The sequence below is a fragment of the Cydia fagiglandana genome, chromosome 9 (assembly GCF_963556715.1).
Source record: "Cydia fagiglandana chromosome 9, ilCydFagi1.1, whole genome shotgun sequence".
Lineage (NCBI taxonomy): Eukaryota > Metazoa > Arthropoda > Insecta > Lepidoptera > Tortricidae > Cydia > Cydia fagiglandana.
Genome location: NC_085940.1, coordinates 6,994,747 through 7,017,869, shown reverse-complemented (window position 1 = coordinate 7,017,869; position 23,123 = coordinate 6,994,747). Strand labels below are relative to the sequence as shown.

The following is a 23,123-nucleotide window of genomic DNA, read 5'->3' as shown; positions in this document are numbered from 1 at the left end:
TAATAATAAAACAAGGTCGATTTTAGCTTATTTTTTATTTGCAACTAGTGAGTTTTGGTTGTCACCTGTCTGTCACGATACTTTGATATTTATATGTCTAATTTCGGAAACTGGAACATGTAACTACTTTTCTTTTTGAATTATTTTTGCTTGGTTCAAACATGATGTCCTTTCTAAAGTACAATTCCATCGAACACCGTCAAAGGAAGCACCATACAGCTTGGCAAACAAGAGTAGAAATTAAAAAGTGGCAACACTGTAGTGTCGTCCCTTTTAAACCAATTTATATAAGAAAACTTTTTTGCCAAGCTGTAAATATTATAACGGATTAAGCGCCGGTTGCACCAACCACATTTGACAGACTGAACAACGTCAGCCGGCGCGCCACTATGAAACTTTCCATACATAAAAATTTTGCGAACTCTTTAACGATACGAACAGTTTGGTGCAACCGGCCCTAAGTAACTACAACCCTCCAAAGCCACCATCGGTTGTACCGCTAGGCCTGCGTGTGAAGGTACTCGGCCAAAAACACCCGCATGATCTTGTTGAGGTTCTCGATGGTGTTGTAATCCAGCGCGGTGGCGTCGTCGCCGGCCGTGTGCCACACGTCGGGGAACAGCGACGGGATTATGTGGAGACAGTTCGTCACGATACTTTGAGATTTGTATGTCTAATTTCGGAAACTGGTACATGTAAGGGCTTCTTTTCTTTTTGAAATATTTTTGCCTGGTTCAAAAATAATGTTCTTTTTAAAGTACAATTCCATCGAACACCGTCAAAGGAAGCATCATAAATATCATAAAGAATTAACCTTTTGGACGCCAATGACCGATATATCCGCGCCGCAGGTCTAACGCCAAAGACTGATTAATCGGTCACATACCACAGAGCAACATAGACCTACGTGCATATGCATAAAGCTCTATTTCAGTTTTGACACTTCGGTGGCGTGGCGTCTGAGTGACAGTTTTTGTGTTTGACTCAGCGTCGAAAAGGTTAAGTGACTACAGCCCTCCAAAGCCACCATCGGTTGTGCCGCTAGGCCTGCGTGTGAAGGTACTCGGCCACAAACACTCGCATGATCTTGTTGAGGTTCTCGATGGTGTTGTAATCCAGCGCGGTCGCGTCGTCGCCGGCCGTGTGCCACACGTCGGGGAACGGCGACGGGATTATGTGGAGACAGTCCGTCACGATACTTTGAGATTTGTATGTCTAATTTCGGAAACTGGTACATGTAAGGGTTTCTTTTCTTTTTGAAATATTTTTGCCTGGTTCAAATATAATGTTCTTTTTAAAGTACAATTCCATCGAACACCGTCAAAGGAAGCATCATAAATATCATAAAGGATTAACCTTTTGGACGCCAATGACCGATATATCCGCGCCGCAGGTCTAACGCCAAAGACTGATTAATCGATCACATACCACAGAGCAACATAGACCTACGTGCATATGCATAAAGCTCAATTTCAGTTTTGACACTTCGGTGGCGTGGCGTCTGAGTGGCAGTTTTTGTGTTTGACTCAGCGTCGAAAAGGTTAATTAACTACAGCCCTCCAAAGCCGCCATCGGTTGTGCCGCTAGGCCTGCGTGTGAAGGTACTCTGCCACAAACACTCGCATGATCTTGTTGAGGTTCTCGATGGTGTTGTAATCCAGCGCGGTCGCGTCATCGCCGGCCGTGTGCCACACGTCCGGGAACGGCGACGGGATTATGTGGAGACAGTCCACGTCTGTAAATACAATTTGTGTTATTAACTCTTTTTACGTAATGCAGATTAGAAACATAATTTTTGATCTTCTTTTTACATATAGTTGCTCAATTCTTGATTGTCACAAAGGCTTGAACTCACTACCTTGGCTATTTTTTGCGCTACCAAGAGTTATGTTTTATTCACACACTATGCTTAAGTAGGTAGGTGGCTCCTGGCTTCTCTCAGGTCAGTGGAACAAGTCTTACCTACTCAAAATTACAGTATCTCAGTTTGCCTTTTTAAGACACATGCCTATTTTCTAATGTTGTCTTAATTGAGTCGCTTAACTTCAAACTCGGGTAAATCCATCTGTCAGATTATGCGATTTTAGTATTAAGAAAACGTAATAGGGTAGATATTTGCTGAGAGGGTCCAATGGATTTACCCGAGTTTGAAGTTAAACGACACAATTGGTGACGAACGTTTCAATGACAGGTAGGTAACTTTCGTATGTTACGTAAATTATTGGCTGTTCAAAACATGAACTTGATATTGAAATGCTTAAATTCAATTATCAATGCTAAAACCAGCAAAGGTGAATTACAATTACCTATTACAGTAAGCATTAAACTTTTTAACCGCCATAAACGTCTAACCACCCATACGTCAAACCTTGCCAAGCAAAATGAAATTTTAATTTGTCAACACAAAGTTCAAATTAGAATGGACCAGGAGACCTTTTTATAGGTCGCTGGGCGGCTAAAGGATATAATTTTTCATAACACGAAGTTTTGTCTTATTTAACAGACCACTGCGAAATGGGTCCAATTTTGTATGTCTTATAATTATATCAGCCTACGGCGGTTAAAAGGTTAAACAAAACATTTTCTGCGACTTCTTAATTCTACATTAAAATGGCCTTAAGTTAATTGGCTTGGGCTATGAAATACCCGTGTAATGTCGTTGATACACTCAACAACCTTATCAACTTAAAAGCAATGATTATGTTCGTCATGATATTCATGATTTACGGCCAAGCTAAACACATTGATTCGTTCAGAAAATTAAGTATACGAAGTTTTTGAAGTTTAGAATAAACTTAAATGGCTACCGACGTCAAGCGTGGCTCACTCCGCGATTTCGTCTTTCGTCGCTTTGCTACAGGTAGCTAAAAGTCCATCTGTTCGACCCCAATTTTGGGGTTTGACATAAGCCGCGCGTGGCGCTGTCGCCACCTAGCGGCCATATCTGTGCTGATCCTGACAGACGCGTTTTGTTACTTTAGAGAGTGAGTCTTCTGTACCTAGTACTATTATTTATTCTGTGCCGACATTTAAAAGAGAAATTTTCTCGAGATAAATGTTACTCGTACGTATAGGTGACACATGACGCACCTATCAATAGCTTTCTTTTCACAGTTGATAAGCTTATCAGCGCTTATCGTGTATGGGAAATTTGGTCCATGAGCGGCAATTATTCATCGAGTGGAGAGATTAGGGATTTAGTCGTGTAGTTATTTGTTGACATTTACACCTACCCGTATGACGTTTAAGGTGAAAAAAGCTATTAAAGTGAAATATATGTCATAGAGTCAGACCAAGAAAAGTCTGCAGCGGATTTCATAGACCACGCAGTGCACGTATTACCTATTTAAAACGACAAACTTCTATGAAATTATGACGTATAAATAACACTGGCACTGAGAGGGCTATCAAAATCACTGCACTTTTCGTGACTTTTCGTAGCTTAACTTTATTTATTTAAACAAAAGAAATGGTGACCATAATGCCTCGAATGCCCAGGGCAGGAATCGAAGCTGGGTCTTCAGCATGCGCTGACGCGATAACATATTTAGGTAGGTATTTTCCCAAGTGTTATAGAATGTCTATTCTATCGCGATTTGCACACTGATGCGGATTCGCACGTCGCTCCGGTGTGCAAGCGGGACATCGCTATATACGCGCATAGCGTTGTCACGCTACAACAGGCCACCAGTCACTTAGGGCGCACACCGGAGCCCTATAAGACCGCCTATAACACAGCGAGCGTATCTATCTGTGCTCCAGTTATCAGCCTTGCCTTGTGTATAAGTTATTTGAAAGTAAGAAGTTAATACATTCCTTATAGGGCACTCCTTTTTCGCTGTGGGAGTATGTGAAATATTGGGCACAATATTTCTTGTTGGTATCTTTAGTCTGGGCCAGACCGAGACCGTACGACGTTCATATCGCGTAGATAAATTAATATTAATAAGAATACTTATAAGTCTATTTTCAGACCGATTAATTAATGTATCATGTTCACCACATCCCGAATAAATACCTATTTTAAAGGAGAAAGAGGTAACATAATCAATTATGTACTTCAATTAGAAACGTTCCTATGTCGAAACGGACAAGTTATAAAGTGAACATACATTTACCTACACGTGCCTTTTATTACGAAACGAAACGCTATGACTTTAATTATTAGGTATTAGTTTCCATGTGGGTTATGTCCTCTATACTTATGCCCAATACATAGGGCAAACCTTGGCCATTGGGTGGTACGTAGTTATTCGGTGATAGTCAGTTTTATTGTCTTTTAGCCGAGTTACCCGGTAATCTTATTGCTTAAAACAATGTTTAAGAGATACCATGGATGTGACTAATGTGGTGTAATATGGTTTCAAGTAATATAATTACCAGGTAACGCGGATAAAACACATTAAGACTGACTATCACCGGATAACCAAGTATCACCGAATAGCCAAGGTTTACTTTAAAATATTTTTGTCTACCTATACCTATCCACATACCTACCGTAATTAAAGAAAGCTTTACTCAAAATAAAACCTACCTACTTATTAGAATAATAACTGCCGCGAAATATTTTTTTTTCTATACCTAACACAATAACAATAACTATTACCGACCGTAAACTTTTTTATGGAAATTATAAGAATTAAATTACCATAAAAAATAGCTTCAACTTATTATAATTACGCCTTTATTAAGGTAGGTACTTAACTATCAGGTAGTACGGCAGTTTATTACGTGATAGGATAGATGTCAAGACGCAACATAACTGATAACTGATAAGATAAAATTACGACAAAGTAGATACCTACTGATCTGATGATCTCACACAAGATTCGATCTACGAGTAACTATTGTATTGTGATTTTATAACAATAAATGAGAAAGCCTTTTATAACAGACGTGAACTTTAAAAACTGTAACAACAACGTTGCTAATACCTGAGGCAAAATAACTAAGTCTGTTACTACCCTTTAATCCATCGAAAGTATCGCAAATGTCAGTCTATGAATAGACTATTATGTTCTATCTGAATACAATTTTAAATATTTAAATTTTAACGATGGTTGAAGTGGCGTAGCTAGGCGTGGGCGAAGTGGGCCGTCGCCCACGGCCTCGCGCCCCAAGGGGCGTATCGCGCGAGGCCCCTTCGGGCACAGTGAAAGAAAAAGGCCTCGCGGATGTGACTTCGCCCACAGCTTAATTAGTTCACGCTACGCCATCGGGGTTGAAAAGTTACGTCCACTGTGTAGGACAATCGATATGCTGTCAACACTGCTCAATAGTCTTAAGGTAACACAAGGGCAATTAAAATTACAGTACTACTTAATTGCTTAATTTAACACGCTTAATAAGTTCCTTAGTTCATAACCGTGACCGTCAATTAAGATAAAGCGACGTACGAATTAAAAAAGTCATTGCATGAATACGGGATGCGGGGACCTTTTTAGGGTTCCGTACCCAAAGGGTAAAACGGGACCCTATTACTAAGACTTCGCTGTCCGTCCGTCCGTCCGTCCGTCCGTCCGTCTGTCACCAGGCTGTATCTCACGAACCGTGATAGCTAGACAGTTGAAATTTTCACAGATGATGTATTTCTGTTGCCGCTATAACAACAAATACTAAAAACAGAATAAAATAAAGATTTAAATGGGGCTCCCATACAACAAACGTGATTTTTGACCAAAGTTAAGCAACGTCGGGAGTGGTCAGTACTTGGATGATGGACCGTTTTTTTTTGCTTTTTTTTTTTTTTACTTTATGGTACGGAACCCTTCGTGCGCGTAATCAACCTTGTGATAATAGCTTCTATTTATTGACCAATTAAGACACATGTCTCAACGGGATATCAATTGATGTGATCGGAAAGGCATCGTAAACTATGCCCCCTGCCCCCTTCACCTTTCCAAACCCACATATTTAATATAAAAAATACGCTAGAGAAATAAAAGATTCTAAAAACTGCAATACCAAACGATTCTAATGAGAACTATGATTGGTAGATAATGATCATCTTCCACATAAGAAAATGACCTAGAGCTCGGCAGTCTGAAGCAGGTCTGCTGCGCCCTGCATATAGCGTAGCCTCCGAGATGGTCTATATGTCTATTTTAAACAACAAGATTTAGCAAATTCTACTCACTTCTCCTCAAGAACGGGATATGATCATCTTCCACAAAAGACCTCGAGCTCGACAGCCTGAAGTACGTCTGCTCCGCCCTGCCCTTAGTGTAGCCTCCGAGCTGGTCCAGCTCAGCCAGCCGCTGTTCTGCGCTCGCCAGCCTCACGTACCACTTCTCTGTAGACTGGAAGTAGCTGTAGAACACTGGGTCTGGGGCGCCTAGGAGGTCTAGGAGCACTAGGACGTCCTGGAAACAAAAGAACATTGCTAACTCTACGGAAGTTTCTAGAAAAAAATCCACGAAGATTACAATAGTTATTTGTGCAATATGAGACCAAAGTTACTCCGAGGCACTTAAAGGCACGAGTCTCGTTTGGCACATTTAATTTTTCACCTCAGCAGTAAGAACATAATTAGAAGGAAAAAAAATACAATACCTATGATAAAATTGTTAAAAGTTACATTGGTATTGGTACCTATTTTTTTCTCACGCTCGCACCATAATCGAATTTTTAAGCACGCTTGCTCGACTGCTGAGGTGGACATAAAATTCTGTCATAAAGTAATATACCAGTTTATGGCTATCTCAGAACCGTTGAAAGGTGAATCAGATTCGCATTATTGTAAAATCGAATTAGTCTTATACTTCGTTTTTTTTAGCATTAGAAATTAGGTAAACAATCTTGATGTGTCTCTTAATTGACAAACACATTTTAAAAATAAGTTACGGCAAATATGTAACAATTATGAATCTAATACGATCATTTATATTCTTTTGCTTTCATAAGTAATAGTTTTTGATTTTTATTCATATTCATATTCATATTCATATTCTTTATTTGTATTGATCATACATTGTCACAGAATACAGATGCGTAATCTACATTATTATTATACATTATATAGGTATGTCTGAAATATATACAATTAAAAGTAGGTATCATTATAACAATTGAAAAATAGTAATAATTAAATTGTCAATAAAATAATTATACCCCGTTCCAATACGTTGGGAATAATAATAATAGCTTCATTTAACATTCGTCAGGCTTCTAGGAATTCCTTGACCGAATAAAACGCCTTTTTGATCAGGAAACACTTGAGTTTTTTTATAAAAATGAGGTCTGAAGCAACGTCCTTTATATCAGTAGGTAACCTGTTATAAATGCGTGGACCTATAATTTGGAAGAAGTTGCCCGTTTTTGCAAGTCTGTGCTTAGGTATTACTAGTACCTGCGTTCGTCTTGACGACTCACGCGTAGTAGAGGTGGAAAAGTGTTTCCTGCTCCGCCGGATTAGTTTTCCTACCTCGAATATAAAGAGCGAGGGAACCGTTAGGATGCGTAACTTAATAAAAAGGCCTCTTGCCGGTTCGTCAGGCGGTACTCGGCACATAGACCGGACGACTTTTTTTTGGATTATAAAAGGGCGATCACGGTCTGCAGCTAAACCCCAAAGATCGATACCATAGGAAAGATGGGAGTGAAAATAAGCATAGTAGGCGGCTAGCAGATTATTTTGCGACAAGGAGCCTTTGAGTCTGGTTACGGCATAATAGCCAGAGTTTAGCCTAGCACAGAGGGAATCAATATGCTCCTGCCACTGCAGTCTACCGTCTAGAGTGAAGCCTACGAATCTTGCGGAGCTTACGGCCCCAATTTTAGTGTTATGTATTACTACAGGGGTTAAGTTCGTGGTCTTATTTGTTGCCAATGAGAAGTCCAGAATATTCGTTTTTTCGAGGTTGAGCTGCATACCGTTCGCAGTAAACCAGTGCAAGAGCTTCACTATTACCGCTTCGACATTGATACGGAGCTCATCCTCACAGTCCCCACTCACTACGGCGCAGATATCGTCTGCGTACATAACCAGCTGGGTGTGAGAAGATAAAAATGGCAAGTCATTCATCAGTACCAGAAATATCGTGTTACCAACGTTGGACCCCTGAGGAACTGACCGGTCACCAACATCACCTGGTACCGAAGCATCACCAGCCACTTCCGTTCTTTGGGAGCGGTTACTGAGGAAGGAAATAATGAAATCCAAGGTCACCCCACGTACGCCATAGTGTTCAAGCTTAGCTGCTATCAGTTTGTGATCAACAAGGTCGAAAGCGCGAGATAGGTCAAAAAGTATAGCGACGACACGTTTTTTTGATTCTAGCCTGCCTAGTACGTTTTTTACCACCTCGCGTGCTGCCTCCACCGTCGATCGACCAGCCTGATAAGCATACTGCTGAGAGCATAACGACTCATTCGAGCTAAAGAAGCTCATCAGTCTGTCACAAATTCCCATCTCAAATATTTTAGAGATTGCGGGCACCAACGATATCGGACGATAGTTTTTTAGTTCCTTCTTGCTACCCTTAAAAGCGTTTTTCAATTAAAAGACATGTTAAGATCGCTTACCTTCTTGCAAGTTCTTTCTAACGCTAAAAAAACGAACTATAGGTACACCTAATCAAAGCCACGCAACTTCAAGGCTAACGGTAATTTACGGGATAGTATATATAATTATTTTTAACTGGCCGACTTTTTCTTCACCAATTACTGAATAGGCTAGCTAGATCCTAGACAAAAGATAACTCAGTCCTTTGTACATTAAGTACTTACATAAAAGTATAGACACCTGTGCCCTGTAGAGCGCTCTTACAAGAAAAGTCGAAATAATGCAAAATTGATGATACTAGTCGACGAAATTCAGGACTTTGTGCTCCTTATTAGAAACAATGAGTACTTGTTCCAGTAAAAGCGTCTTCTTATCTTTTTAAATATCGTTGTAAATATTAGAAAAAGGACTTATTAAATAAGTAATGAATTTTTTTCTGATGGTCGTTTCCGAAAAACCGCGTGAAGCACTGAACGGCAAGCTTTTATTTGGAAATGTTGAGAAGTTTTCTCTGCTAAACCTGGCTATTTTGTATTACTAATACCCTGTACTTTAAGCATATCAAACGATATTTTTCCTACATACCTTTGAGAAAGAGAAAATCAAAGTAAAACGAACTCAATTTTCTCTCCGAAACAAGTGTCAATTTCTACGAAAATCTACTTAATATCGAAGTCATTTTCATACTCAAGCAATCTGCAACGTTTGCTTATACTGTTGGTATACATTAGTGTTTATGAAATTCTACTATAATTTTTTGGCAATTTTTTGAAAACTACTCTATATTACCGATGACGCGCGCTCACCAGCTCAGTGCCGCGGCAGAGCTTGTACAGGCAGGACGTGTGTCGGTCGGCTCCGCACATTTTCAACGGCGACGACGAGGTTTTTTATCATTGTGTGCGGCGGGCGCCGTGTAAAACGCTATACTGTGTGCGTGTAAACCGCAACGAGAGACTTTGATCCTAGAATCTGTGCGGAAAGAGAAGAGTCGTGGGATTTGAGGGCGCGCCAGTGCTATTTTATGGTTTTTGCTATGCTGACAACACTGGTCACGTGATTATAGTACGACACTAAAGGTCATGATACTTGTACCCCTTTTGTTCCGGTTTTTTACCATGGCTTACTAAACGGAGCCTGGTGGTGGTGTCGGCTCGTCAAATCAATCCTCTGATTTAGCGCAGGCACTAGTTTTCTTTTTAAAACACACTTTTGTTTTTATGTTTCAGATACTAAAAAGTGACAGTGCGATTGACAAAACTGCTAAAACTAGTTAAGAATCTGCCCAATACAACTGTAATTTTAGTACCAAACAAGATAGAGTCTCATTTATGTACTACCTAATCCGTGCAGTCCAACAGTTATTTTAATACAAAACCGGGTAGATCGGGTAGAAATTGGGCATTAGAACTGTAATTTTACTATCTGGGATATATTTCACCCATTGTAAACTTGACTTGTAATGTATGTGTACATTATTAATAATAAATATGAATATGAATAAAAATAGTGCATAAGTAGGTAGGCCTTATTGGGATATGTCCGGTTCTCTCATCTCACGATATTTTACTTCGCCGAAAAGTCTGCTAAATATGAAATACTTATAATTTCGTAACTAACAGAACCTAGTAAACGAACTTACAAATAAAGAAATATTTTTATGAAAAGGTTTTATTCTTTGTAATCGACGTCTGAATTAAAATATTCAATGTCACTTATGTTTGAGCTAGCTTCAGAACAACCAGGGACTGATGTGAGGAACTGGATGTGCTTGAATCCGGCACGTAGATTACGAATTCTTGCATATCACCTACTTAGCGGTCTTTTATTCGAGATACCGTAGGTACTTTTACACAATCCTGAAAAAAAAATACATATAAATATGCATAAAATGGCAAGTATCAAGACTATTTGTCAGTTATTTTAAAGAACATGAATGACCTGCATATTTATGAAAATTAATATATTTTGAATGAATATACTTACCGATTATGTACCGGAGACAAGTTACTTAGGGGGCTTATTAAATAGGTAATTATTTAATATTGAATACAACATCAATACCCGCGAATAGCGGAAACACGTTCCGCGACTTTTTGTAAGTCGATAGTCGGCTTTTAGCCGTTTTCTTCCCGCTGACAAAACCGAACAATGTTAAATATAATTTTTCTTGTGGTTTTATGTACAGTTTCATCGTGTTTTGAAAATATTTTATACATAAAACTTGCGGTTTTTGTTAATAAAAATATACAATGACAGAAGTTTGTTTACTTTTTACAAGACAGGTGTCAAAGGTTGGATTGCCATATAAAATTTAAAATGTTAGTTCCCGTTTCTGCCACGACTCTTCTCTTTCCGCACAGACTCTAGCACTGTTTTTATAGTATTATAATTTATAATGGTACAGTTTAATAAACTACCGGACAGGATTAAAAATATTTGAAACGACCTGACATTCTATATGTATTTATTTGACTCAAGATAGTACTCAGGGTCTGATGATGGAGCCGGAAGGTGGTCACCAGTACCAATCAACCATGCAACTAAACCACTTCGTGTTTAGGCTCGTTTTATTCGTCTCAACAAGATCTTTGACACAAGATAGTACTCAGGGTCTGATGATGGAGCCGGAATGTGGTCACCGGTACTAATCAACCATGCAACTAAACCAATTCGTGTTTGGGCTCGTTTGATTCGTCTCAACAAGATCTTTGACACAAGATAGTACTCAGGGTCTGATGATGGAGCTGGAAGGTGGTCACCGGTACCAATCAACCATGCAACTAAACCACTTCGTGTTTAGGCTCGTTTTATTCGTCTCAACAAGATCTTTGGCACAAGATAGTACTCAGGGTCTGATGATGGAGCCGGAAGGTGGTCACCGGTACCAATCAACCATGCAACTAAACCACTTCGTGTTTAGGCTCGTTTTATTCGTCTTAACAAGATCTTTGACACAAGATAGTACTCAGGGTCTGATGATGGAGCCGGAATTTGGTCACCGGTACTAATCAACCATGCAACTAAACCATTTCGTGTTTGGGCTCGTTTGATTCGTCTCAACAAGATCTTTGACACAAGATAGTACTCAGGGTCTGATGATGGAGCCGGAATTTGGTCACCGGTACTAATCAACCATGCAACTAAACCATTTCGTGTTTGGGCTCGTTTGATTCGTCTCAACAAGATCTTTGACACAAGATAGTACTCAGGGTCTGATGATGGAGCCGGAAGGTGGTCACCGGTACCAATCAACCATGCAACAAAACCACTTCGTGTTTGGGCTCGTTTGATTCGTCTCAACAAGATCTTTGACACAAGATAGTACTCAGGGTCTGATGATGGAGCCGGAATGTGGTCACCGGTACTAATCAACCATGCAACTAAACCATTTCGTGTTTGGGCTCGTTTGATTCGTCTCAACAAGATCTTTGACACAAGATAGTACTCAGGGTCTGATGATGGAGCCGGAAGGTGGTCACCGGTACCAATCAACCATGCAACAAAACCACTTCGTGTTTGGGCTCGTTTGATTCGTCTCAACAAGATCTTTGACACAAGATAGTACTCAGGGTCTGATGATGGAGCCGGAATGTGGTCACCGGTACTAATCAACCATGCAACTAAACCAATTCGTGTTTGGGCTCGTTTGATTCGTCTCAACAAGATCTTTGACACAAGATAGTACTCAGGGTCTGATGATGGAGCTGGAAGGTGGTCACCGGTACCAATCAACCATGCAACTAAACCACTTCGTGTTTAGGCTCGTTTTATTCGTCTCAACAAGATCTTTGACACAAGATAGTACTCAGGGTCTGATGATGGAGCCGGAAGGTGGTCACCGGTACCAATCAACCATGCAACTAAACCACTTCGTGTTTAGGCTCGTTTTATTCGTCTTAACAAGATCTTTGACACAAGATAGTACTCAGGGTCTGATGATGGAGCCGGAATTTGGTCACCGGTACTAATCAACCATGCAACTAAACCATTTCGTGTTTGGGCTCGTTTGATTCGTCTCAACAAGATCTTTGACACAAGATAATACTCAGGGTCTGATGATGGAGCCGGAAGGTGGTCACCGGTACCAATCAACCATGCAACAAAACCACTTCGTGTTTGGGCTCGTTTGATTCGTCTCAACAAGATCTTTGACACAAGATAGTACTCAGGGTCTGATGATGGAGCCGGAAGGTGGTCACCGGTACCAATCAACCGTGCAATGAAACCACTTCGTGTTTAGGCTCGTTTTATTCGTCTCAACAAGATCTTTGACACAAGATAGTACTCAGGGTCTGATGATGGAGCCGGAAGGTGGTCACCGGTACCAATCAACCATACAACTAAACCACTTCGTGTTTGGGCTCGTTTGATTAGTCTCAACAAGATCTTTGACACTGAAGATACACAAGGTTTGATTATGGAACTGAAAGGTGGCCATGGGTACCAGTCTATCATGTAACTGAACTACTTCGTGTTTAGGCACGTTTTATTCATCTCAACAAGATCTTTGACACAAGAAAGTACTCAGGATCTGATGATGGAGCTCGAAGGTGGCGACGGGTACCTGTCTATCACATAACTGAACCACTTCGTGTTTGGGCTCCATGTTTGGGCTTCGTGTTTGGTTTATCACCTAGTGTCAAAGATCTTGTTGAGACGAATCAAACGAGCCTAAACACGAAGTGGTTTAGTTGCATGGTTGATTGGTACCGGTGACCACCTTCCAGCTCCATCATCAGACTCTGAGTATCACCTAGTGTCAAAGATCTTGTTGAGACTAATCAAACGAGCCTAAACATGAAGTGGTTTAGTTGCATGGTTGATTGGTACCGGTGACCACCTTCCGGCTCCATCATCAGACTCTGAGTATCACCTAGTGTCAAAGATCTTGTTGAGACTAGTCAAACGAGCCTAAACATGAAGTGGTTTAGTTGCATGGTTGATTGGTACCGGTAACCAACTTCCAGCTCCATCATCAGACTCTGAGTATCACCTATATAGTGTCAAAGATCTTGTTGAGATGAATAAAACGAGCCTAAACACGATGTGGTTTAGTTGTATGGTTGATTGGTAATGGTGACCACCTTCCAGCTCCATCATCAGACCCTGAGTACTGTCTTGTGTCAAAGATCTTGTTGAGACGAATCAAACGAGCCCAAACACGAAATTGTTTAGTTACATGAGAGACTGGTACCCGTGACCACCTTCCAGCTCCATCATCAGACCCTGTGTATCTTCAGTGTCAAAGATCTTGTTTAGACGAATCAAACGAGCCCAAACACGAAGTGGTTTAGTTACATGATAGACTGGTACCCGTGGCCACCTTCCAGCTCCATCATCAGACCCTGTGTATCTTCAGTTTCTTGTAACTTGTTTCTTGTAAATAAGCGAGTACCTATAATTTCTTTCGAGTAATATACGTTCATAAGTACGAGTATGGGGCTATTCATAAATTACGTCGTTTCAAATGGGAGGAGGGGGGGAGGGGGTCATGGACATCGGATGATGGTAGCATGACGTAGGAGGAAACAGAGTCATCCGAAGCATGATTTTTGGATGATTTGAGGGATGGGGGGGTCAAAAATAGACGACGTAATTTATGAACAGCCCCTATGTACATTTGCACTGCATTCAGTATTTTCGTACTTACCAAATAACAGTTTTAGGACTTTATAAGTTAAGTACAGTTAGTGTTGTTATGGTTGATTTCAATATGCTTCGCGAAGGATCAAGAATGTTTAATCCATCATTGTAGCGCGAGTGTGGTAGAAGGGATCGGAATACTGAGCTCGCACGGCCTGCCGCAGCGCGTAAAATACCTAAACTCGCTCAACCCCGAAATGTAATAGCACTCTTAACTTGTAATAGAAGTGGAAGTCCGTTTTTGACAGCTTTTGTTAGAAAGGGACTTCCATTTGTATCAAAAGCTTGTAACTTGTGATACAAAACAGGGCACTGGTCGGACTTGTAACAAATACATATAATTTACATATATTTAATCCAGATTTAAACGAGTTAAATAGATACCTCGATTCTACAAAATTATGTGGACGTTATAATATTTAAATATATACATACTTCAAGTTATTGTTAAGGCGTGTTTATTATAATTAAGTACAAAATAGTAATTTAAAAATGAATAATAATACCAATTTACAACAATTTACAAACATACGTGAACGTGGAAAAAATATATGTACTTATAAGAAAACAATAGAGGATGCCTATAGTTCGTTTTTTTAGCATTAGAAAGAACTTGAAAGAAGGTAAGCGATCTTGACATGTCTTTTAATTGAAAAACACTTTTTAAAAATCAATAACTATTACTTATAAAAGCAGAAGAATATAAATGATCGTATTAGATTCATAATTGTTACATATTTGCCGTAACTTATTTATAAAATGTGTTTTTCAATTAAAAGACACATCAAGATTGTTTACCTAATTTCTAATGCTAGAAAAATAAGGTATATATGCATTCTCGATAAACAATATCGTACAAATACAATAAAATCACACAGCTTCTGATACTTATTAACAAAATAAATTTGTACCAATTACTAAATGTTTGAACTGTTACGCACAAAAGTCGTTAGAATTTTAATTCTTCAGTTTTCATTGAGGAGAGATAAAAAAACCTATTCACCTATCAACCTAAATGTTCTTTATAACGGACATCAGTTTGGACATGGCACGAACGAAGGTCTAATAATATAAACACTGATTTATTTATATTACAAAGAGGATATAGACTGAATACAAATCGATTACTATTGTTCGGACACATACTTACACATAGATTTATTAGTTTAAGTACTTACGCAACAGAATTCAAGGTTAGAAAAAAAATGTACGGAGTGAATTGATTTAAATAAATTCCTAAACAGTACCATAACATAACAGAAGGTACCAACATCTTAGTTTAGTTTAGTTTATTTATTTCAGAATGATAAATTACAGCAATTTTAAAAACTAAAGATACATTTATTATGCATATACTTACGGAATGAAATGGTTCAAATGGTAATAGAATATATCCTAATCGCTAATTCTCGTAACAATAGACTGTCTGGGCACTATGACCTCAAGGACTTTCATGAGATGTTCAAGCGCAACAACAACACCCGTCTGAGAGGTCATCACTTAAAGTTAGAAAGGCATAGGTCCCACAGTAACCCATACAAACACTTTCTGAGCAACCGAGTAGTAAGGGCTTGGAACAAACTCCCCGAAGATGTGGTTTCAGCACAAAATGTGAACCAATTTAAAAATAAATTAGACAGACACATCAATACATCTACTTGTCAACGATAACTATTAATGATTACTGGATACAGGCAATATCAGTTGTCACTAGGGTTTCTGCTCGAGAATTCTCGAGGCGAGAAATCTCGAGAAATTTGTCCTAAGTCGAGACGGGAAAAAAACACTCAATGCCTCGAGAACTCGAGAAATAAATCTCATGTGATAAGTAAAAAGAAAACACGCGTCTAAAGTGTTATTCTTTAGGTAGTGAAATAAATGATAAAAAAAATTTTTTTTACATCTTCAGGTACTTAAAACATTTAGTTAACCAACCAAATAAAAAAATAACTACTACTTATGAAAGCAAAATACTTAATGTAAACTATCGTATATGATTTGTAATTGATACATAATTTATTTGCGGTGATTTAATTTTCAAGTGTTTTTCGATAGAAAGACTCGTCTAAATCGCTTATCTTCTTTCTAATGCTAAAAACGAATTATAGGGCCATGTAATAATAAATATAATAAATTACTATTGATAAATCAAATCATCCCGATATATTCCAATTAGCACAATATCACAATTTTAGCAGCTTCATTGTTACGTTGACTATTTCGTAGTAAAATGTCTGTAAGTTTGTCACATCTAGTTAAATTTATTGACTTGAATATTCCTGCCTAATAAAATACCATAGGTATTGTGGTTTGATTTCATTTTGTTAAATACCTAAATAAATACATTATACCATAATTATCACATCGCCGGCGCGCATGCCTGCACCTATAGTTTTTTTGTTTGTTGTTGAATTTTTTATTATTAAGTACAATTTATGGTAACTAAAAATTTACCCTATGTTTGATTATTGACCTCACCTACGATTCCTATGAGTCTGATTTGTAATAAAGCAAATAAATGAAAATAACATGGTGTTTTTTGAAACATTCAATATTTCTCGAGATACTCGAGAAACTCGAGAAATCTTGGTCGAGAATTCCCGTGCCTCGAGAAATTAAAAAGGTCGAGAAACCAGAAACCCTAGTTGTCACAACTGCCTGCCTGCTTACACAATAATAAATAAATAAATAAATAAAGTTTTCTCTTCAGTTAATTTTGATCCCGCGATTGCTTACTACCTAGTACCTACCTGTGCTGCGGACTGTACCTTTGTATGTACAGTAGTGCATTATTAGTCTCTTTGTAATTTATACAGTTAGAAAAAGCCGGACAAAATCTCGGCGGCGATGCGGCGTATCCGTGCAAAGGCCGAAGCAATTTTTAGTGACACGTTAATTATAGTAGGTACATGGTACAGTCAGCACCAGAAGTTACTAAGCGGGCGAGGTGTTCAAAATGATCTTGACGCGACTTCATTGTTAAGAGAATAAGAGCGCGTCAAGGTAATTTGGAACGCCCGCTTAGCAACTTCTGCTGCTGACTGTCCCAGGAGTTCGAGCCAATGGTAACTCTTTAATTGTGTATTTTCTGTGACATAGCTGGGTCAATGGAAGCTTTTAACTTTTTGACCGCCAAAGACTTTATACATCCCAATATCAATCTTCGTGCATTTCGACAAGGTTCACGATGAGATGGCGCGCACGATACGCGCGGTGTTCAAAAGGTTAAAATTGCCTGAAACTCCTTTTCCCCTGAGCAAGTAGTAATTTTTTAAAAACTCACCATCCTCTGCAAATGATTAGCACCATCCTTATAGGACATTCCGTGCCACAGCTTGGCCAAATGCCGAGCGCCATAGATGGAGTCTGTGGGTCCCCACTGCCGGAAGGCCTCCTCTCCGTCAAAGAATATGAACATGAGGCTCAGGTTGGCCCGCTTTAGCTTCTCTAGCTTCGGGCCCATCACTTTGGCTAAGTTTATCATCATGGCACATGGTACTGCGGAATCTGTGGCACCTATTGGTAAAAATAGATTTCGAGAATAAAAAATTCTGCAAAATGTCTATCCTTCTAAGGCTCACAGACAGTGGCGTAGCTAGAGGGGGGGGGGCGGCGGGGGCGGTCCGCCCCGGGTGTCACCCCTAAATGGGTGACACCCGTGAACATCAGTAGTGCCACCTATAAAAATTCGTAAAATCACGTAAAATGAAAGAGGTGGAGTAAATCCTGAGCTATTTAACATAAATTACAATTACTCTTTTTAAACATATTTTACAATTTGAATTGAATTTTGGGGTGACACCCACAATTTCCGCACCGGGTGCCACCCATGCTAGCTACGCCACTGCTCACAGACCTTATTAAGTTTGATGAAATTGTTAATTAATTTTCAACAGGAACAGAGATACATTTGTTTTGTTTAGTTGAATTTTCAAACAAAACCAACTCTGTTTCTTTCATTCTGACAAATTTTGTATAGGTATTTTCACTGGTATTTTCCTTGTATGGCTGGGCCTTAGGACGCTGTGACAATATAAAAGAGATTGATACAATCAGCTATGAAATTATTCTATATAGAATAATAGTTATTTATGATACAAGTGCGAAAAAGAGGAAATTCGAAACGAGTGGCGATAAATTAAAACACGACCGAAGGGAGTGTTTTAAATCGACACGAGTTGCGAATTACCTATTCGCATGTGTATCGTACAACGTTTTACAGTACATATGGCCCTTTAAACTTTTGACATCGCACGAAAAGTGTTATTTTACGCACTAGTGCAGGAAAATAGGACCATATGTACTGTAAAAATATTTTTGACTTGATTTGAAACAATGAAACTTAAGCTCAAAATAAATATTATTTAAAGCAAGCCAAATCTGTTATGTTAATATCCTGTGTAAAAATGGTTTAAGAAACAGACTCACATACTCATAATCAGTCAAATAAAATAAATAAAAAACTTACCAATAAACACATGTTCTCTAGTATATTTACTGTCATAATGACATGCCAGCACCAAATATCTGTCCGCATTTGGATTCAATGTGGCAATTATGTTCTTAAACCGCAATGTGCCGAAAACTGGCGTATGATCATCAAATGCATCTTCTGTCACATTCCAACCTAGAGCAGTCATCTCTTTCTTGATGAGCTTGTTAACTTTGCCATGGTTGGGGGTTGCAACCACTCTAGGGATCATGATTTGGTCAAGGACTGTTCTAAAATGTGTCATGTCAGACATGGCGGCTATGTTTTTAATGTCCTGGTCTGTCAATTCTTGGGCTTCATGATAGTTCTACAAAAAAAGAGACACATAAGCTTTATAATTTAATCAACTTCTCAGTATAGTAGTAAATATGAGTTCAAACTTACTAACTTAAGTATGACTTAAGTAACTTGAGCAAAAATTATTTAGCCTGGCCAGAGGTTGCCTAAGTTTGAATGGAAACCTATTCATTCAGTTTACTTTAAAATAGGCTAACTATTTAATTGTATCAATTTAAAACAAAAGACAACTTTTAGGTTCTTTTATATTTAAATATCTAGAAACTTTATAGCAAATAGTGGATGCTATCAAATGAATCAGAAATGAATAGCAACAGGTCATAGGTCATTCAACAGTTCTCGCACATTAGACTGGCGAAAGTAAAGGTCAAATTACTACAAAACTTTACATTTCCTTATGTTACTCTGACCTTGTGAACTCTTATGTCAAACTTAACAATAAACAAAAAAGTTATCAATCATATTAGGTACTAATCAAACTTACCTTTTCCTGATAAAATTTAAGAGCATTATTAGTATTAACTAGGCTAAAACAAAGCACCGCGGTCGCGATATACGTGAAAAATCGCGACATGTTGACTGGATTCCGGTAGTGTACGTGTGAAACTGATTGTTACTGAACATATGTCACAAAATCACCGCCAACCAGCCGCCCTCTGTGATATTCACTCACTCACTCCCTACAACTACGCTACAGGCTTCATTCAAGCCTCCGGCCCTGCTCTAATCTACCTTTTCGTCCTCGTCCTCCCACTCCTCCCTTCCCCCTACTCAACTCAAACGTCAAATTTAGTAATACCTGTTATTAAATTTAAAAACTACAATTTCTTTTTTTTTTATGTTAAGATTTTATAAGCCATACATCGTATAATATGATTATTGATTAAGTCCAAGTCTGTTCAGAGATAAATGGCATGTCACGTCGCAATGCGAGCGATTAATAAAATTTTAAATGTTCGCCTTAATTAATTAAAATAATTCTGCTCCGTGTTTGATAACACTGTAACACAGTGTGGAAGTGTTATCATAAACGTCAAACTTCTGTGAAATTATGATATCTAAAATAATATTTGCACACTCTGTGCTATCAAACACGGTGCAGAGGGCCTACCGCGAACCTCGTTCAACGTGTTGCCTCTCTGTCGCACTTGCAAATTTGTACGTAAGTGTAACGCTACGTCTTACGTAGGCGAACAACGCGCGAACGCGGCGCGGCGAAAGGGCCGCCGCCGCGCCGCGCCGCGCCGCGCCGCCTGACATTCGCGTGCAAATCGCGCCGCACCGCGTTCGCAACGAGATCGCTTACGTAGGACACTTCTATGGGCATCAAAGGATTGATTTCGCCGCGCCGCGCCGCGCCGCGTTCGCGCGTTGTTCGCCTACGTAAGACGTAGCGTAACAGGGAGGCAACTTTGTACGTAAGTTAACTTGTAGTTAACTTGCAAATTTGTACGTAAGTGTAACAGGGAGGAGGAGGAGGTGGTTCGCGGTAGGCCCCCCACGTTACCTTAGCGGCACTCTAGGTAATTGTGTCAGAATTTTAAAAACGTTAGAGACTAGCACTTCTAGCTTATAGCAGCATAACTTTCAATGTATTTTTCACAAACCATTGGACTTATTACATTCTGCAGACACCTAATTGCTGAAATGAAAAAAAAGGTGAAATGATAACCTCCTCCTGGGCCTAATTTTATAAAGCTACAAGTTACAATTTACAAGCGGAAGTCTCTTTCTAACACATAGGGTCAGAAAGAGACTTCCGCTTGTAAATTGTAACTTGTAGCTTTATAAAATAGGCCACTGTTTATGAAGTCGGTTAAAAATAAACAGGCCGCGTAGCCAAGATGCCAATCGCTTACGCTCCGTAGCGATAGAAACGCAACTGTCACTGTCGCACTAATATGGAAGAGTGATAGAGATACATAAAGCTTTTCGTTGTCGAAGCGATAGCGATTGTAACCTTGGCTAGGCCGGCAGTAATATCTACCACGATTGAAGTATGCCCGAAGGCTGGTATCATTTGACATAGATCAACAAATTAAGTAAGAGGTAACTTGTTTATGTAATATCCACTTCTGCATTACATGCTTGCTAAAACAAATACAGTAATTTCGTTTATTCGTGAACAAAAATAAATAATTACCTTCCACTTAGCTTTGTTATTTCTTACTAAGCTTCGCTACGGAAATCTAAGCATCACGTGACTACCTGACTACTCTGTTATTCTAATCTTTGGGAAACCCCCTAATGACGTCACAAGAAGGGCAGTGACGCATTTACTCTCAAGATGCCGTAGGTGGACTAAGGGCGGGCGCGCTAAGCGTGAAATACCCTTTTTCTGAAATTAGACGCCGGATTTCAATTTCGAAAGTTCCTCTTCGGTAAATAAGATGGCTTTTGTTCTTTTTCGTTTGTATTTATTTTTCCAAGACAATAAAGGATTAAGCGCTGGTGGCCTAGCGGTAAGAGCGTGCGACTTTCAATCCGGAGGTCGCGGGTTCAAACCCCGGCTCGTACCAATGAGTTTTTCGGAACTTATGTACGAATTATCATTTGATATTTGCCAGTCGCTTTTCGGTGAAGGAAAACATCGTGAGGAAACCGGACTAATCCCAATAAGGCCTAGATTCCCCTCTGGGTTGGAAGGTCAGATGGCAGTCGCTTTCGTAAAAACTAGTGCCTACGTCAAATCATGGGATTAGTTGTCAAGCGGACCCCAGGCTCCCATGAGCCGTGGCAAAATGCCGGGATAACGCCAGGAAGAAGGAGAATAAAGGATTCAGAACTTTTTCACTCAAAGAGAAAAATGTTGAATATTTTATTTACCTCGATTTCGAGCTAGGTATAGGTACTCAGATACCAAAAGTGATTTGACAAAAAAAAACTATTTCGTAGGTATCATGCATATCGGTTTTCACTGCTGACGTAATAATAGATACACTACGATGCAAGTGCGGAAATTAGGAAATTCTCCCTACGTGTTTTAATTTATCGCCACTCGTTGCGAATTACCTTTTCGCACGTGTATATTAGTATAATGCTATAGTATATGGCCCTTTAAATTTTCGACATACGCACGTACTCGTCGTACTTAAAGGGCTAGTTACCATACTATATAGGGCGGTAATTTAGCACCATATAATTATACCTTCTGTAAAAAAATATTCCAATTAAGTTTACCCCTTACCGCATACAAAGCCATATATGGCGGATATGATATTTAACTCTATTGACAGTTGTTAAAGTTCAAATTTCAACAAATATTTTTTTATTACATGCAGTAAGGGGTTAACCATTTTGCGTTCAGGGCACGTTGGCGGATTATTTGTCTTGGCAGACAAGTTGACTTGACATCCTAGTGCGTAAATATTCCTTTGACGCTAAGATTGCGCACGTCACTGCGTGGGCTATTTTCTCTGGAGAAATAAACAAACGACAAAGTTACATTTGCTGGTGTAAAGGCAATGTTGTTAGAGAATCGGCTGGATTTAAATTTTACCGACCGCAAACGATATTTGTAGCATTGTTGTTGAGAAAAACAAACATGGCTGATTGCTTTGAATAGTTATTTACAAGGAAGAAAAGTTGTTGTTTAACCGCTCGTGCATTGAGACCCGAGCAAGCGAAAGAAAGCAAAATTTAACTACGAGCCGTGTTAAACAGAAAAATTTTCACATCACTAACGCGAGGAGTATAGCTGTAGGGAGACCGAGGTGAGTTGTGACAGAGGAGAGTTGGAACATCGTCGATTTTTTGGAAACTATTAACTAGAAACTAGGTCGCAAATGTCGCAATAGCGTGCGTTTGTGAGTACAAGTTACGAGCTAACAAACGCACACTGTTGCGACCTAGTTTCTAGTTAATAGAATCCAAAAAATCGACGATGTTCCAACTCTCCTCTGTCACAACTCACCTCGGTCTCCCTAAAGTACTACTGGAAGAGAGGCCTATGCTCAGCAGTGGGCGATAAAAGGCTGATATGATGATGATGATAACTGTAAAACAAAGTCAAATCCAAATGAACGTTATTATAGTTATTTGTTTTACAAGGGGGCAAAGTTTTTGTTTAACCGCTCGTGCTAATATTGATACCCGAGCAAGCGAAAGATTCCAAAATTGAACCACGAGCGTAGCGAGTGGTTCCAAAAATGGAATCTTGAGCGTTGCGAGGGTTTCAAAGCACGA

General features: G+C 39.3%; 1 protein-coding gene across 1 annotated transcript; it reads right to left on the bottom strand.

Moving 5' to 3' along the window:
- Positions 1-20: 20 nt before the first annotated feature.
- LOC134667265 (glutaminyl-peptide cyclotransferase) lies at positions 21-19,656 on the bottom strand. Its single transcript, XM_063524602.1, has 6 exons — positions 19,423-19,656; positions 18,618-18,948; positions 17,433-17,665; positions 6,137-6,362; positions 658-1,735; positions 21-80 (listed from the first exon to the last, which is right to left on the bottom strand). The coding sequence occupies exons 1-5, from the start codon at positions 19,510-19,512 to the stop codon at positions 1,584-1,586; spliced, it is 1,032 nt and encodes a 343-aa protein (XP_063380672.1). The 5' UTR covers positions 19,513-19,656; the 3' UTR covers positions 21-80; positions 658-1,583.
- Positions 19,657-23,123: the final 3,467 nt, after the last annotated feature.